The 17,085-nt window shown below is 55.1% G+C and overlaps 1 protein-coding gene across 1 annotated transcript in view; it reads left to right on the top strand.

Annotated features, from left to right (window-relative positions):
• The first annotated feature begins 7,319 nt into the window (after window positions 1-7,319).
• Window positions 7,320-17,085, top strand: part of sptbn5 (spectrin, beta, non-erythrocytic 5) — a 400,397-nt gene continuing 390,631 nt past the window's right edge. The window contains exon 1 of the mRNA XM_072486950.1: window positions 7,320-7,430. Coding sequence (XP_072343051.1) covers window positions 7,320-7,430 — 111 coding nt within the window. The remainder of the gene's footprint in view (window positions 7,431-17,085) is intronic.

Raw genomic sequence — 17,085 nt, 5'->3', positions numbered from 1 at the left:
CAGATATGCGAAGAAACAGCCAAAGATCCTCTACTGCAGCGCGTGATGCAACACCTTGCCCATGGCTGGCAAAAGGGGCAGTGCCCCTAGTTCTTCAACGTTAAGGACGAGTTAACGGTTGTCGAGGGAATCCTTAAACTAGATTGAATCGTCATTCCCCAACGCATGCAAGCCATGGTGCTCAGACAGATACATGAGGGTCACCTTGGGGTCGAAAAATGTTGACGCAGAGCTCGGCAGGCAGTCTACTGGCCTGGCATCAGCCAGGACATTGCCAACACGGTCCTCAACTGCACAACATGCCAGAAGTTTCAACCAGCTCAGCCCAAGGAAACACTGCAACAGCACGAGATCGTGACTTCTCCGTGGTCCAAGGTGGAGATAGACCTCTTTCACGCAAATGGGCGTGATTACGTGCTCTTGGTCGACTACTTCTCCAGCTACCCGGAAGTGACGAAACTGTTGGACCTCACGTCCAAGTCAGTGATTAAAGCCTGCCGCAGGAGACCCAGTCACTGGACTCTCAGACCCTGCATTGAGGGAGGTCAAACAGTTATGGGGAGTACACAATAAATGGGAATATACCAGGAAGGGTAGATGAAGTGAGAGATCTTGGCGTACAGGTACACAGGTCCCTAAAGGTAGCCGTTCAAGTTAACAAGGTTATGAAGAAAGCATATGGAATGCTCTCCTTCTTCGGCAGAGAATATAAGAGTAAGTATAATGTTAGAATTGTATAAAATACTGGTGAGGCCACAACTGGAATGTTGTGTGCAGTTCTGGTCACTACATTACAGGAAGAACGTTATTGCACTGGAGAGAGTGCAGAGGAGGTTTACAAGAATGTTGCCAGGGTGAGAAGTGTAGCGATGAGGAGACATTGGGTAGGTTGGATTATTTTCCTTGGAACAAAGAAGACTGAGGGGTGACTTAATTGAGATGTACAAAATTATGAGGCGAAGAGAGAGTGGACAGAATAAAATTGTTTCCCTTGGTGGAGAATTCTAGAACCAGGGAATATAGATTCAGGATAAGAGGCAGACGGTGTAGGGAGGACATGAGGGAAAAAAATTTATGTGGAGGGTAGTGGGTGCCTAGAATTCATTGCCCGAGTTGGTGGTGAAGGCGGAGACCCTAAACACTTTGAAAAGGTACTTGGATCTGCATCTTAAGTGCTCTAAGCTACAGGGCTATGGACAAGGTGCAGGAAGGTGGATTAGAAAGGGCACCTGGATGTCTCAGTCGGCGCCTCACAGCTAACCTGGCGACAACCGTTGAGCCAGAGCCGCAGAAATCCCACAGGGCCTGGCCTGCCTTAAAATCCATCATAGTCAACACTTGCGAGGGGACCCTCGAGCTCTTGACCAGGAAAAACCAAGACTGGTTCGATGTGAATGATCAAGAGATCCAGGATCTTCTTGACCGCAAACATGAGGCAATCCTGAACTGGTAGCTCCACAAAAGCTAGAGAGGAAATAAGCCGACAGGTTACTGATGGCTGAGGTGCAACAAGAGCTTGTGACCTAAAGAACAGAGTGTGGATGGAAAGAGTGCAGAGGACTCAGCAATACACCGACAACCACGATATGCGCACTTCCTTAAGCGCAATTAAAATCATTTATGGTCCGCGTACCCAAGGACACACCCCACTGAGTCAAAAACGGAGAGGCGTTCATCAAAGAGAGGCAGTCAATGCCCACTGGATAGAGCACTTTGAGGAATTCCTCAAACAAGATACAGTCTTCGACGCAAGTGCCTTTGACACCATCCCGCAACACTCTACCCGCCATCTTCTCAGCGCAGCTCCGGCTTGCCATCCGACAGACATAAAGCAAGACGTCTCTGGCGCAGATGGAATTTCCGCAGAAGTATTCAAATGCAGCAAGGGGACACACTCGACAAGAATCCACAACCTGATCACCCTTGCCTGGAAGGAAGAGAGCATGCCGGGTGACCTCAAAGACACCTTTTTTGTCACCATCTTTAAGAAAGGAGACCGGTCCTGCAGAAATTACAGAGAGATTTCCCTATTCTCTGCCACGGGAAAAGTCATCGTGAGAATCCTCCTCAACTGCCTACTCCCAGTGGCTGAAGAGATCCTCCCTGGGTCTTAGTGCAGCTTCCGCCCATCAAGAGGCTCAATGGACATGATCTTCCGCGCGCGGCAAATCAAGGAAAAGTGCAGGGAGCAGCATCAATCTCTGTACATGGCTTTTTTCGATCACGCAAAGGCCTTCGACTCTGTCAACCATGAGGGATTGTGGAACATCGTCTTCACATTCGGTGCCCCAGAAATTCACCACCATTCTCCGCCTTTTCCAAAAGAACATGCAAGCCGTGATTCTCACCAATGGAACCACCACAGATTCGGTATGTATGCGAACTGTGGTCAAACAGGGCTGCGCCATCACACTGAAGCTCTTCTCCATCTTCCCCACATCAACACACCACCCCATCACCTTGAAGCTGCCCGCTGGAGTGGAGCTAACCTACTGGACAAGTGGGAAATCGTTCAGCCTCTGATGCCTCCAGGCCAGAACCAAAACCACCTCCACGTCTGTCATTGAGCTGCAGTACACAGGTGACGCCTGCTTGCGCGCACACTCAGAGGTTGAGCTACAAACCATCGTTGATGAGTTCACCGAGGCATACGAGAGAATGGGCCTCAGACTAAACATCTGGCCCACCCTGCCACACAAAATTGCCCCCCCCCCCCAACCATCCAAGATCCACAATGAGCCCCTGGACAATGTGGATCATTTTCTTATACCTCTGGAGCCTCCTCTCCGCGTGATCAATCATTGACAATGAAATCCAGCATCGACTCCAATGCACCAGTGCATCTTCGGCAGCCTGAGGAATAGAGTGTTCAAAGACCAAGACCTCAAATCCAGCACCAAGCTCATCGTCTACAGAGCACCCTCTGTGTGCATCAGGAAGGTTAGTTGGATTGGCCATGCTAAGTAGCCCTTGGTGTTCAAAAAGATTAGGTGGAGTTACTGGATTACGGGGATAGGGTAGAGGTGTTCTTTCCAAGGGCCGGTGTAGACTCGATGGGCCAAATGGCCTCCTGCACTGTAAATTTTATGATTCTATGAAACATGGACAATGTACAGCAAACACCTCAAATCCCTGGAGAGATATCACCAATGTTGTCCCTGCAAAATCTTGCAAATCCAAGCTGGATAGGCGTGCCTATGTGAGCATCTTCTCCCAGGTCAATATCCCCAGTATCAATGCACTGGCCACGCTCGACCAGCTGCGTTGGACAGGTCCCATTGTCTACATGCCAACACAAGACTCCCAAAATGAGTGCTCTGCTCCAAGCTCCACAATGGCAACTTATCACTAGGAGAGCAGAGGAAAGGCTACAAGGAAACTCTGAAAGCCTCCCTAAATAAATGCAACGTCCCCATCAACACGTGGGATTCGCTTGCCTTCGAGCACACAGACTGGAGAAGAAGCATCTGCAAAGGCATCAATCAATTCGAGAGTCACAGGGTGGAGCACACGAAAGCCAAGCGTAAACAGCGTTAGGAGAGCGCAGCATCCAGAGCGTCTCACCCACCCACCTCATCAAATGCTACCTGTCAAACCTGTGGCAGTCTGCGGATCCAGGATTGGACTATTCAGCATCCGCAGAACCCACCTCCCCGGAGTGGAAGCAAGTCATCCTCGACTCTGAGGGACTGCCCAAGAAGACGGTGGGGTTCCGCAGGTCTCGGTGCTGGGATCCTTGCTATTTGTGGTGTACATCAATGATTTGGATAACATCAAGAGATTTGCGGATGACATGACAATTGGTAGGCTGGTGAATAGTGAAGAGGATAGCCGTAGACTGCAGGACAATATCAATGGACTGGTTAGGTGGGCAGAGCAGTGACAAATGGAATTCAACCTGGGAAAATGTGAGGCTGACAAGACCAAATATTACACTATGAATGGTAGGACCCTGGGTAGTACTGAAGATCAGAAGGACCTTCAAGTAGATATCCACAGATCCCTGAAGGTGGCAAGGCAGGTAGATAAAGAGGTTAAGTAGGCATATGGGATACTTGCCTACATTAGCCAAACAAAAAATGCAAGTGCAGGGAATTCATGCTGGAAGTGTTAAACACTGGTTATCATAGAATTTACAGTGCAGAAGGATTTTGGCCCATCGAGTCTGCACCGGCTCTTGGAAAGAGCACCCGACCCAAGGTCAACACCTCCACCCTATCCCCATAACCCAGTAATCCCACCCAACACTATAAGACCATAAGACATAGGAGCGGAAGTAAGGCCATTCGGCCCATCGAGTCCACTCCGCCATTCAATCATGGCTGATTTCAACTCCATTTACCCGCTCTCTCTCCATAGCCCTTAATTCCTCGAGAAATCAAGAATTTATCAACTTCTGTCTTAAAGACACTCAACGTCCCGGCCTCCACCGCCCTCTGTGGCAATGAATTCCACAGACCCACCGCTCTCTGGCTGAAGAAATTTCTCCTCATCTCTGTTCTAAAGTGACTCCCTTTTATTCTAAGGCTGTGCCCCCGGGTCCTAGTCTCCCCTGCTAATGGAAACAACTTCCCTACATCCACCCTATCTAAGCCATTCATTATCTTGTAAGTTTCTATTAGATCTCCCCTCAACCTCCTAAACTCCAATGAATATGATCCCAGGATCCTCAGACGTTCATCGTATGTTAGGCCTACCATTCCTGGGATCATCCGTGTGAATCTCCGCTGGACCTGCTCCAGTGCCAGTATGTCCTTCCTGAGGTGTGGGGCCCAAAATTGCTCACAGTATTCTAAATGGGGCCGAACTAATGCTTTATAAAGCTTCAGAAGTACATCCCTGCTTTTATATTCCAAGCCTCTTGAGATGAATGACAACATTGCATTTGCTTTCTTAATTACGGACTCAACCTGCAAGTTTACCTTTAGAGAATCCTGGACTAGGACTCCCAAGTCCCTTTGCACTTCAGCATTATGAATTTTGTCACCGTTTAGAAAATAGTCCATGCCTCTATTCTTTTTTCCAAAGTGCAAGACCTCGCACTTGCCCACGTTGAATTTCATCAGCCATTTCTTGGACCACTCTCCTAAACTGTCTAAATCTTTCTGCAGCCTCCCCACCTCCTCCATACTACCTGCCCCTCCACCTATCTTTGTATCATCGGCAAACTTAGCCAGTGTGGCCCCAACACTGAACCCTGCGGGACACCACTCGTCACCGGTTGCCATTCCGAAAAAGAACCTTTTATCCCAACTCTCTGCCTTCTGCCTGACAGCCAATCGTCAATCGATGTTAGTACCTTGCCTCGAATACCATGGGCCCTTATTTTACTCAGCAGTCTCCTGTGAGGCACCTTATCAAAGGCCTTTTGGAAGTCAAGATAGATAACATCCATTGGCTCCTTGATCTAACCTATTTGTTATCTCTTCAAAGAACTCTAACAGGTTTGTCAGGCACGACCTCCCCTTACTAAATCCATGCTGACTTGTCCTAATCTGACCCTGCACTTCCAAGAATTTAGAAATCTCATCCTTAACAATGGATTCTAGAATCTTGCCAACAACCGAGGTTAGGCTAATTGGCCTATAATTTTCCACCTTTTTCCTTGTTCCCTTCTTGAACAGGGGGGTTACAACAGCGATTTTCCAATCCTCTGGGACTTTCCCGGACTCCAGTGACTTTTGAAAGATCATAACTAACGCCTCCACTATTTCTTCAGCTATCTCCTTTAGAACTCGAGGATGTAGTCCATCTGGGCCGGAGACTTATCAATTTTTAGACCTCTTAGTTTCTCTAGCACTTTCTCCTTTGTGATGGCTACCATATTCAACTCTGCCCCCTGACTCTCCGGAATTGGTGGGATATTACTCATGTCTTCTACTGTGAAGACTGACGCAAAGTACTTATTTAGTTCCTCAGCTATTTCCTTGTCTCCCATCACAAAATTACCAGCGTCATTTTGGAGTGGCCCAATGTCAACTTTTGCCTCCCGTTTGTTTTTAATGTATTTAAAGAAACTTTTACTATCATTCCTAAGGACAATTATGGACACTAAGGGCAATTTATCATGGCCAATCCACCTAACCTGCACATCTTTGGACTGTGGGAGGAAACCGGAGCACCCGGAGGAAACCCACGCACACACGGGGAGGATGTGCAGACTCCGCACAGACAGTGACCCAAGCCGGAATCGAACCTGGGACCCTGGAGCTGTGAAGCAATTGTGCTATCCACAATGCTACCGTGCTGCCCACAAATAATAATAACCTTTTACTGTCACAAGTATGAAGTTACTGTGAAAAGCCCCGAGTCGCCACATTCCGGCACCTGTTCGGGTAAGCTGGTACGGGAATTGAACCCGCACTGCTGGCCTTGTTCTGCATCACAAACCAGCTGTCGAGCCCACTGAGCTAAACTAGGCTAGATCTGCACCAAACCTCTGAAACAGAACCCGACCTAGGCACACACTTCCTCCCTATCCCTGTAACCCCACCTAACCTTTGGACACTAAGGGGCAATTTAGCATGGCCAATCCACCTAACCTGCACATCTTTGGACTGTGGGAGTAAACCAGAGCACCCGGAGGAAACCTGCACGGACACAGGTACGCACACAAACTCCACACAGACAATCACCCAAGGCCATAATTGAACCCGGGTCCCTGGTGCTGTGAGGCAGCAGTACTAACCACTGTGCCACCATGCTGCCCACACTGCCTAGACGTGTGTTGGAAGCATACTCAATATTAGCTTTTAATAGGGATAATTACTTGAACAGAAGGAATTTGCTGTGCTCTGATTAAAAAGAACAGGAGACTGGGCGTGTTAGGTATCTTCTTGAACAGCTAACACAGACATGATTGCCAAATGGTTTCCTTTCGTGTTTTAAAGTTCTGAGTTTAATTGTATGAACTTTAAGCTTTGGTGGTGTTGAAATAGACGGTGTATCAGAGTCGTGGCATTAGTTCAGTGAGCTCCTCCCTGTCGCCAAACGACTGTATTTATGTCTTCTGAAACGCTTGCACATTTCTGATGAATTAAAATAAACAGTAACTTGAATATAAAGCTAACAGAAACCATCACTGTTCTTGCTACTGGTTCCTCCCTCTCCTCCTCCGCTCACTGGAAAGTTAACCGACAATACTATAGAGTAGCCACAATGAATGTTGTGTATTCAAAGACCAATAACTTCTGAAGTTGTCACATTGGCAGGCAAAAGTGCTGTGTTGCTGGGATGATGAGATCCTGAGTTCTGTCTGCAGTGACCAGTGCAATGTAATTGCGCATTTATTGTTTTGTGCCTCCAATCAGTAGGTCAGGATGGATGAAGAGTTCGAGAAAGGTCGCATCAAAGAGCTTCAGCAGCAACGGATGCTTGTACAGAAAAAAACTTTCACCAACTGGATAAACCAGATCTTCTCAACAAACCAGGTGAGAATCAAATCCTGGGGGGAACATGAAATCTGGAGTTTTAAATGATGAAAGACTGTTAAATGCTGATATTCAGGGCAGCATGGTGGCACAGTGGGCATTGCTGCCTACGGCGCTGAGGACCTGGGTTCAAATCCCAGCCCTGGGTCACTGTCCGTGTGGAGTTTGCACATTGTCCCCATGTCTGCGTGGGTTTCACCCCCACAACCCAAAGATGTGCAGGATAGGCACTAAATTGCCCCTTAATTGGAAAAAATAATTGGGTACTCTAAATTTGTAAAAAAAAAAGCTGATATTCAGGGCTTTGGGAGTCCATATATACAAATCACAGCAAGTTAACTTCCAGGTACAGTAAACAATTAAGAAAACAAATGTAATTTTTGCCTGTATTGCCAAGGGATTAGTGTGGAAGAGTAAATTGGTCTTATTACAGTTGGGCAAGTCTTGGTGAGACCACACTTGGGAGGAATTTGTGTAGGTTTGTGCTTGAGAAGAACATAGGAAAGGAGCCTATTCAGTCCTAGCGACTGGGCCGATGTATGTTTGGGGCCGAGGACAAACAGTCCCAGTGACTTAGCATATTTTGATTTTGTGCAGTGATGTGGATCTGTTTCAGCTTCGTAAATGTGGCACTCAGTATGATAAGCATCAGTTTTATAATCCTATAAAGCATAGAATCAGCAGACATTGTGGCTAATAAAACAATATTATTTGCAATACACCAGAAAGGAATGTGGTTTCAGAATGATACAGAGGAATTGGCCGTTGGAAGCAGACTGAGTGCTGTAACTCTGAAAAAGACATTGCCGAATCATCAGTGTGATAACAAGTTAATGGTTGTTAATATTTTAAAATATTGGGCGCGATTCAGCCAAAGAATTTCTTAGTGTCGTTTTGGGAGAGTTTGGCAGTGTGTTTCCCGTCTGCTTTTAGGTGACATCCAGACCTGGATTCACCCACACTTAGTCACTTTTTGGGGCTCGGGGAGTTTCTCACCAGTCAAGCCCACACTTAGAACTTTTACCTGCAGTGGGGAACTAAACTCGCCAGCGAGACCAGCTCCTCTGAGATAGGGGTATAATTTTGAAAGGGTATCCCGATCTCTAAGTGAGCTTGGAGGTCTCCCACACCTCCTACCCACTGACAATGCAGGTAAGGCATTACCACCCTCCCCAAGTGAGGATGCCTCACTATGGGGCAATGATAAAGGCAACACATCCAACCTCCTAAAGTCCTCCTTCATTCCCTCCACCAGCTTTGCCCGATTCAACGTGCAGCTGAGCCCAGCTCTGTGCCACATGTATCCCAAGATGACGAAAACTCGCCCCTACGAACTGTAACCGCAAGCTCCCTAAACTGTTCACCACCCCCCGGCATTGTTCACTTTTCCCCATATTGAGCTTAAACCCTGAAACAAGACTGAACTTCCCCAAGATCTCCATAACCCTGTCAAAACTGTCAGTTGGGTTTGCAATATATAAGAAGAGGTCATCCACGTACAAAGGGACTTGGTGCTCCACTTCCCCCTCTAAATGCCTCACCACTCCCTCATAGCCCTAAGTGCGATTGCCAACAGTTCAATCGCTAGGGCAAAGAGCAAAGGGGAGCAGCACTGCTGCCTTGTCACCTGGTACAATCCAAAATACTCCAAATTGGCACTATTGGTCCGCACACTCAACCCAGTCGACAAACCCCTGCCCAAACCTGAACCGCCCCGCACCTCAAATAAGTACGCACACTCAGACAAACGCCTTCTCCACAGCCATAGACACAACAACCTCCACCTCCCGGCCCGTAGAGGGCATCATTACCACATTCAGTAGCCTCAGAACATTGGCCGATTCCTGTCGCCCCTTCACGAACCTCATCAGATCCTCCCTTATCACCTTCACACAATTCTCTATCCGCATTACCAACACCTTCGCCAATTTCGTCGCATCTACATTTAACAACTATATCGGGCAGTTTGACCCACACTGCTTCAGGTCTTTGTCTTTCTTTAAAATGAGCGAGATAGACTCCTGACACAGTGTTGGGCGAAACTCGTCCCTCCCCACCGACTCAAGTGCACATCTCCACTGACAGGGGCCCCAGCTCCAACCCAAAAACCTCTTCTAAAACTCCGCTGGAAACCCGTCTTGGCCCAGGACCTTCCCCGAATGCATCACCCCCACACAATCCATCACCTCCCCAGTCCAATCAGGGCCCTCATTCCCTGTACATTCGCCTCATCCACCCTTGGGAACTCCAGCCTATTCAAAAACCACCTCATGCCCTCATCCCTCGCTGAGGCCTCCGAACTGTTCAATTTCCAATAAAATGTCTCAAACACCCAATGCCCCCCCCCCCCCCCACCGCCTCCCTGTTACCAGCCTGCACCTCCCTGTTACCAGCCTGCGCCTCCCCGTTACCAGCCTGCGCCTCCCCGTTACCAGCCTGCGCCTCCCCGTTACCAGCCTGCGCCTCCCCGTTACCAGCCTGCGCCTCCCTGTTACCAGCCTGCGCCACCCTGTTACCAGCCTGCGCCTCCCCGTTACCAGCCTGCGCCTCCCTGTTACCAGCCTGCGCCTCCCCGTTACCAGCCTGCGCCTCCCCGTTACCAGCCTGCGCCTCCCCATTACCAGCCTGCGCCTCCCCATTACCAGCCTGCGCCTCCCTGTTACCAGCCTGCGCCTCCCCGTTACCAGCCTGCGCCTCCCCGTTACCAGCCTGCGTCTCCCCGTTACCAGCCTGCGCCTCCCTGTTACCAGCCTGCGCCTCCCTGTTACCAGCCTGCGCCTCCCCGTTACCAGCCTGCGCCTCCCTGTTACCAGCCTGCGCCTCCCTGTTACCAGCCTGCGCCTCCCCGTTACCAGCCTGCGCCTCCCTGTTACCAGCCTGCGCCTCCCCGTTACCAGCCTGCCCCTCCCCGTTACCAGCCTGCGCCTCCCCGTTACCAGCCTGCGCCTCCCTGTTACCAGCCTGCGCCTCCCCGTTACCAGCCTGCGCCTCCCTGTTACCAGCCTGCGCCTCCCTGTTACCAGCCTGCGCCTCCCTGTTACCAGCCTGCGCCTCCCCCTTACCAGCCTGCGCCTCCCCGTTACCAGCCTGCGCCTCCCTGTTACCAGCCTGCGCCTCCCTGTTACCACCCTGCGCCTCCCTGTTACCAGCCTGCACCTCCCCGTTACCAGCCTGCGCCACCCTGTTACCAGCCTGCGCCTCCCCCTTACCAGCCTGCGCCTCCCCCTTACCAGCCTGCGCCTCCCTTTTACCAGCCTGCGCCTCCCTGTTACCACCCTGCGCCTCCGTTACCAGCCTCGCCTCCCCGTTACCACCCTACGCCTCCCCTTACCAGCCTGCGCCTTCCTGTTACCAGCCTGCGCCTCCCTGTTACTAGCCTGCGCCTCCCTGTTACCAGCCTGCGCCTCCCCTTACCAGCCTGCGCCACCCTGTTACCAGCCTATGCCTCCCCGTTACCAGCCTACGCCTCCGTTACCACCCTACGCCTCCCTTACCAGCCTGCGCCTCCCTGTTACCAGCCTGCGCCTCTGTTACCAGCCTGCGCCTCCCTGTTACCATCCTGCGCCTCCCCGTTACCAGCCTGCGCCTCCCTGTTACCAGCCTGCGCCTCCCTGTTACCAGCCTGCGCCTCCCCGTTACCAGCCTACGCCTCCCCGTTACCAGCCTGCGCCTCCCCGTTACCAGCCTGCGCTTCCCTGTTACCAGCCTGCGCCTCCCTGTTACCAGCCTGCGCCTCCCTGTTACCAGCCTGCGCCTCCCTGTTACCAGCCTGCGCCTCCCTGTTACCAGCCTACGCCTCCCCGTTACCAGCCTGCGCTTCCCTGTTACCAGCCTGCGCTTCCCTGTTACCAGCCTGCGCCTCCCTGTTACCAGCCTGCGCTTCCCTGTTACCAGCCTGCGCTTCCCTGTTACCAGCCTGCGCCTCCCCGTTACCAGCCTGCGCCTCCCCGTTACCAGCCTGCGCCTCCCCGTTACCAGCCTGCGCCTCCCCGTTACCAGCCTACGCCTCCCCGTTACCAGCCTGCGCCTCCCCGTTACCAGCCTGCGCTTCCCTGTTACCAGCCTGCGCTTCCCTGTTACCAGCCTGCGCCTCCCTGTTACCAGCCTGCGCTTCCCTGTTACCAGCCTGCGCCTCCCTGTTACCAGCCTACGCCTCCCCGTACCAGCCTGCGCCTCCCCGTTACCAGCCTGCGCCTCCCCGTTACCAGCCTGCGCCTCCCCGTTACCAGCCTGCGCTTCCCCGTTACCAGCCTGCGCTTCCCTGTTACCAGCCTGCGCCTCCCTGTTACCAGCCTGCGCTTCCCTGTTACCAGCCTGCGCCTCCCCGTTACCAGCCTACGCCTCCCCGTTACCAGCCTGCGCCTCCCCGTTACCAGCCTGCGCCTCCCCGTTACCAGCCTACGCCTCTCCGTTACCAGCCTGCGCCTCCCCGTTACCAGCCTGCGCCTCCCCGTTACCAGCCTGCGCCTCCCCGTTACCAGCCTGCGCCTCCCCGTTACCAGCCTGCGCTTCCCTGTTACCAGCCTGCGCCTCCCCGTTACCAGCCTGCGCTTCCCTGTTACCAGCCTGCGCTTCCCCGTTACCAGCCTGTGCTTCCCTGTTACCAGCCTGCGCCTCCCCGTTACCAGCCTGCGCCTCCCCGTTACCAGCCTGCGCCTCCCCGTTACCAGCCTGCGCTTCCCTGTTACCAGCCTGCGCCTCCCCGTTACCAGCCTGCGCTTCCCTGTTACCAGCCTGCGCCTCCCCGTTACCAGCCTACGCCTCCCCGTTAAAGCCTGCGCCTCCCCGTTACCAGCCTGCGCCACCCTGTTACCAGCCTGCGCCTCCCTGTTACTAGCCTGCGCCTCACTGTTACCAGCCTGCGCCTCCCTGTTACCAGCCTGCGCCTCCCCGTTACCAGCCTGCGCCTCCCTGTTACTAGCCTGCGCCTCACTGTTACCAGCCTGCGCCTCCCTGTTACCAGCCTGCGCCTCCCTATTACCAGCCTGCGCCTCCCTGTTACCAGCCTGCGCCTCCCTGTTACCAGCCTGCGCCTCCCCGTTACCAGCCTGCGCCTCCCCGTTACCAGCCTGCGCCTCCCTGTTACCAGCGTGCGCCTCCCCTTACCAGCCTGCGCCTCCCCGTTACCAGCCTACGCCTCCCCGTTACCACCCTACGCCTCCCTTACCAGCCTGCGCCTCCCCGTTACCAGCCTGCGCCTCCCCGTTACCAGCCTGCGCCTCCCCGTAACCAGCCTGCGCCTCCCTGTTACCAGCCTGCGCCTCCCTGTTACCAGCCTACGACTCCCTGTTACCAGCCTGCGCCTCCCCCTTATCAGCCTGCGCCTCCCTGTTACCAGCCTGCGCCTCCCTGTTACCAGCCTGCGCCTCCCCGTTTCCAGCCTGCGCCTCCCCGTTTCCAGCCTGCGCCTTCCCGTTACCAGCCTGCGCCTTCCTGTTACCAGCCTGCGCCTTCCTGTTGCCAGCCTGCGCCTTCCTGTTACCAGCCTGCGCCTCCCTGTTACCAGCCTGCGCCTCCCCTTTACCAGCCTGCGCCTCCCCGTTACCAGCCTGCGCATCCCCGTTCCCAGCCTGCGCCTCCCCGTTACCAGCCTGCGCATCCACGTTACCAGCCTGCGCATCCCCGTTCCCAGCCTGCGCATCCCCGTTCCCAGCCTGCGCCTCCCCGTTACCAGCCTGCGCATCCCCGTTCCCAGCCTGCGCCTCCCCGTTTCCAGCCTGCGCCTCCCTGTTACCAGCCTGCGCCTCCCTGTTACCAGCCTGCGCCTCCCCGTTACCAGCCTGCGCCTCCCCGTTACCAGCCTGCGCATCCCCGTTCCCAGCCTGCGCCTCCCCGTTACCAGCCTGCGCCTCCCTGTTACCAGCCTGCGCCTCCCTGTTACCAGCCTGCGCCTCCCCTTACCAGCCTGCGCCTCCCCTTACCAGCCTGCGCCTCCCCGTTACCAGCCTGCGCCTCCCTGTTACCAGCCTATGACTCCCTGTTACCAGCCTGCGCCTCCCCTTACCAGCCTGCGCCTCCCTATTACCAGCCTACGACTCCCTGTTACCACCCTGCGCCTCCGTTACCAGCCTCGCCTCCCCGTTACCAGCCTACGCCTCCCCGTTACCACCCTATGCCTCCCCTTACCAGCCTGCGCCTCCCTGTTACCAGCCTGCGCCTCCCCGTTACCAGCCTGCGCCTCCCCCTTACCAGCCTGCGCCTCCCTGTTACCAGCCCGCGCCTCCCTGTTACCAGCCTGCGCCACCCTGTTACCAGCCTGCGCCTCCCTGTTACCACCCTGCGCCTCCCCGTTACCAGCCTGCGCCTCCCCGTTACCAGCCTGCGCCTCCCTGTTACTAGCCTGCGCCTCCCCTTTACCAGCCTGCGCCTCCCCGTTACCAGCCCGCGCCTCCCTGTTACCAGCCTGCGCCACCCTGTTACCAGCCTGCGCCTCCCTGTCACTAGCCTGCGCCTCACTGTTACCAGCCTGCGCCTCCCTGTTACCAGCCTGCGCCTCCCCGTTACCAGCCTGCGCCTCCCTGTTACCAGCCTGCGCCACCCTGTTACCAGCCTGCGCCTCCCTGTTACTAGCCTGCGCCTCCCTGTTACCAGCCTGCGCCTCCCTGTTACCAGCCTGCGCCTCCCTGTTACCAGCCTGCGCCTCCCTGTTACCAGCCTGCGCCTCCCCTTACCAGCCTGCGCCTCCCCGTTACCAGCCTACGCCTCCCCGTTACCACCCTACGCCTCCCTTACCAGCCTGCGCCTCCCCGTTACCAGCCTGCGCCTCCCCGTTACCAGCCTGCGCCTCCCCGTAACCAGCCTGCGCCTCCCTGTTACCAGCCTGCGCCTCCCTGTTACCAGCCTACGACTCCCTGTTACCAGCCTGCGCCTCCCCCTTACCAGCCTGCGCCTCCGTTACCAGCCTGCGCCTCCCTGTTACCAGCCTGCGCCTCCCTGTTACCAGCCTGCGCCTCCCTGTTACCAGCCTGCGCCTCCCCCTTACCAGCCTGCGCCTCCCTGTTACCACCCTGCGCCTCCGTTACCAGCCTCGCCTCCCCGTTACCAGCCTACGCCTTCCCGTTACCACCCTATGCCTCCCCTTACCAGCCTGCGCCTCCGTTACCAGCCTCGCCTCCCCGTTACCAGCCTGCGCCTCCCTGTTACCAGCCCGCGCCTCCCTGTTACCAGCCTGCGCCACCCTGTTACCAGCCTGCGCCTCCCCGTTACCAGCCTGCGCCTCCCTGTTACTAGCCTGCGCCTCACTGTTACCAGCCTGCGCCTCCCCTTTACCAGCCTGCGCCTCCCCGTTACCAGCCCGCGCCTCCCTGTTACCAGCCTGCGCCACCCTGTTACCAGCCTGCGCCTCCCTGTTACTAGCCTGCGCCTCACTGTTACCAGCCTGCGCCTCCCTGTTACCAGCCTGCGCCTCCCCGTTACCAGCCTGCGCCTCCCTGTTACCAGCCTGCGCCTCCCTGTTACCAGCCTGCGCCTCCCCGTTACCAGCCTACGCCTCCCCGTTACCACCCTACGCCTCCCTTACCAGCCTGCGCCTCCCCGTTACCAGCCTGCGCCTCCCCGTTACCAGCCTGCGCCTCCCCGTAACCAGCCTGCGCCTCCCTGTTACCAGCCTGCGCCTCCCTGTTACCAGCCTGCGCCTCCCTGTTACCAGCCTACGACTCCCTGTTACCAGCCTGCGCCTCCCCCTTACCAGCCTGCGCCTCCGTTACCAGCCTGCGCCTCCCTGTTACCAGCCTGCGCCTCCCTGTTACCAGCCTGCGCCTCCCTGTTACCAGCCTGCGCCTCCCCCTTACCAGCCTGCGCCTCCCTGTTACCAGCCTGCGCCTCCCTGTTACCAGCCTGCGCCTCCCCGTTACCAGCCTGCGCCTCCCCGTTTCCAGCCTGCGCCTCCCCGTTTCCAGCCTGCGCCTCCCCGTTTCCAGCCTGCGCCTCCCCGTTTCCAGCCTGCGCCTTCCCGTTACCAGCCTGCGCCTTCCCGTTACCAGCCTGCGCCTTCCTGTTGCCAGCCTGCGCCTTCCTGTTGCCAGCCTGCGCCTTCCTGTTACCAGCCTGCGCCTCCCTGTTACCAGCCTGCGCCTCCCCTTTACCAGCCTGCGCCTCCCCGTTACCAGCCTGCGCATCCCCGTTAACAGCCAGCGCCTCCCCGTTTCCAGCCTGCGCCTCCCCGTTTCCAGCCTGCGCCTCCCCGTTTCCAGCCTACGCCTCCCCGTTACCAGCCTGCGCATCCCCGTTAACAGCCAGCGCCTCCCCGTTTCCAGCCTGCGCCTCCCCGTTTCCAGCCTGCGCCTCCCCGTTTCCAGCCTGCGCCTTCCCGTTTCCAGCCTGCGCCTTCCCGTTACCAGCCTGCGCCTTCCTGTTGCCAGCCTGCGCCTTCCTGTTACCAGCCTGCGCCTTCCTGTTTCCAGCCTGCGCCTCCCTGTTACCAGCCTGCGCCTCCCTGTTACCAGCCTGCGCCTCCCCTTTACCAGCCTGCGCCTCCCCGTTACCAGCCTGCGCCTCCACGTTAACAGCCAGCGCCTCCCCGTTACCAGCCTACGCCTCCCTGTTACCACCCTGCGCTCCCCGTTACCAGCCTGCGCCTCCCCGTTACCAGCCTGCGTCTCCCCGTTACCAGCCTGCGCCTCCCTGTTACCAGTCTACGCCTCCCCGTTACCAGCCTACGCCTCCCCGTTACCAGCCTACGCCTCCCCGTTTCCACCCTGCGCCTCCCCCTTACCAGTCTGCGCCTCCCCGTTACCAGCCTGCGCCTCCCTGACTCTCATCTGCCCAATCTCCCGTGCCGTTGCCTCCTCAGCTGATGCCCATACCAGATTGCTGACTCCTGCTCCGAGTTCTTATGTTAGGTTTTTATACCATTTGCCACCTTAACTGCTTGCTGTACCTGCATGCTTCCTTTCAGTGACTAGGGTGCAAGGATACCCAGGTCCCTTTGTATTTCCTAATCTATCACTATTGAAATAATACTCTGTCATTCTGGTTCTCATTCCGAAGTTGATAATTTCACATTTTTCCCAATTATACTGCAACGAACACAGAACAGTACAGCACAGTACAGGCCCTTCAGCCCAGGATGTTGTGGCGACCATTTATCCTAATTGAAGATCAACACCTTCAATTTACTGCTGTCCATGTGCTTGTCTAAGAGTCGCTTAAATGTCCCAAATAACTGACTCCACCACCTCTACTGGCAGTGCACTCCACACACCCACCACTCTGTGTAAAGAACCTACCTCTGACATCTCCCCTATACCTTCCTCCAATCACCTTAAAATTATGTCCCCTCGTGACAGCTATTTCCACCCTGGGGACAAGTCTCTGGCTATCCACTCTATCCATGCCTCTCATCACCTTGTCCACCTCTATCAAGTCACCTCTCTGCCTTCTTCGCTCTAGTGAGAAAAGCCCTAGCTCCCTCAACCTTTCTTCATAAGACATGCCCTCCAGTCCAGGCAGCATTCTTTTAAATCTGCTCTGTACCCTCTCCAAAGCATCCACATCCTTCCTATAATGAGGCGACCAGAACTGGACACACTATTCCAAAAGTGGTCTAACTAGGGTTTTATAAAGCTGCAGCAAAACCTCATGGCTCTTAAACTCAATCCCCCTGTTAATGAAAGCCAACACACCATATGCCTTCTTAACAACCCTATCAACCTGG

The sequence above is a fragment of the Scyliorhinus torazame genome, chromosome 2, assembly GCF_047496885.1.
Source record: "Scyliorhinus torazame isolate Kashiwa2021f chromosome 2, sScyTor2.1, whole genome shotgun sequence".
Taxonomy (NCBI): domain Eukaryota; kingdom Metazoa; phylum Chordata; class Chondrichthyes; order Carcharhiniformes; family Scyliorhinidae; genus Scyliorhinus; species Scyliorhinus torazame.
Note: the sequence above shows the minus strand (reverse complement) of the source record. Positions and strands in the feature narration are given on the sequence as shown.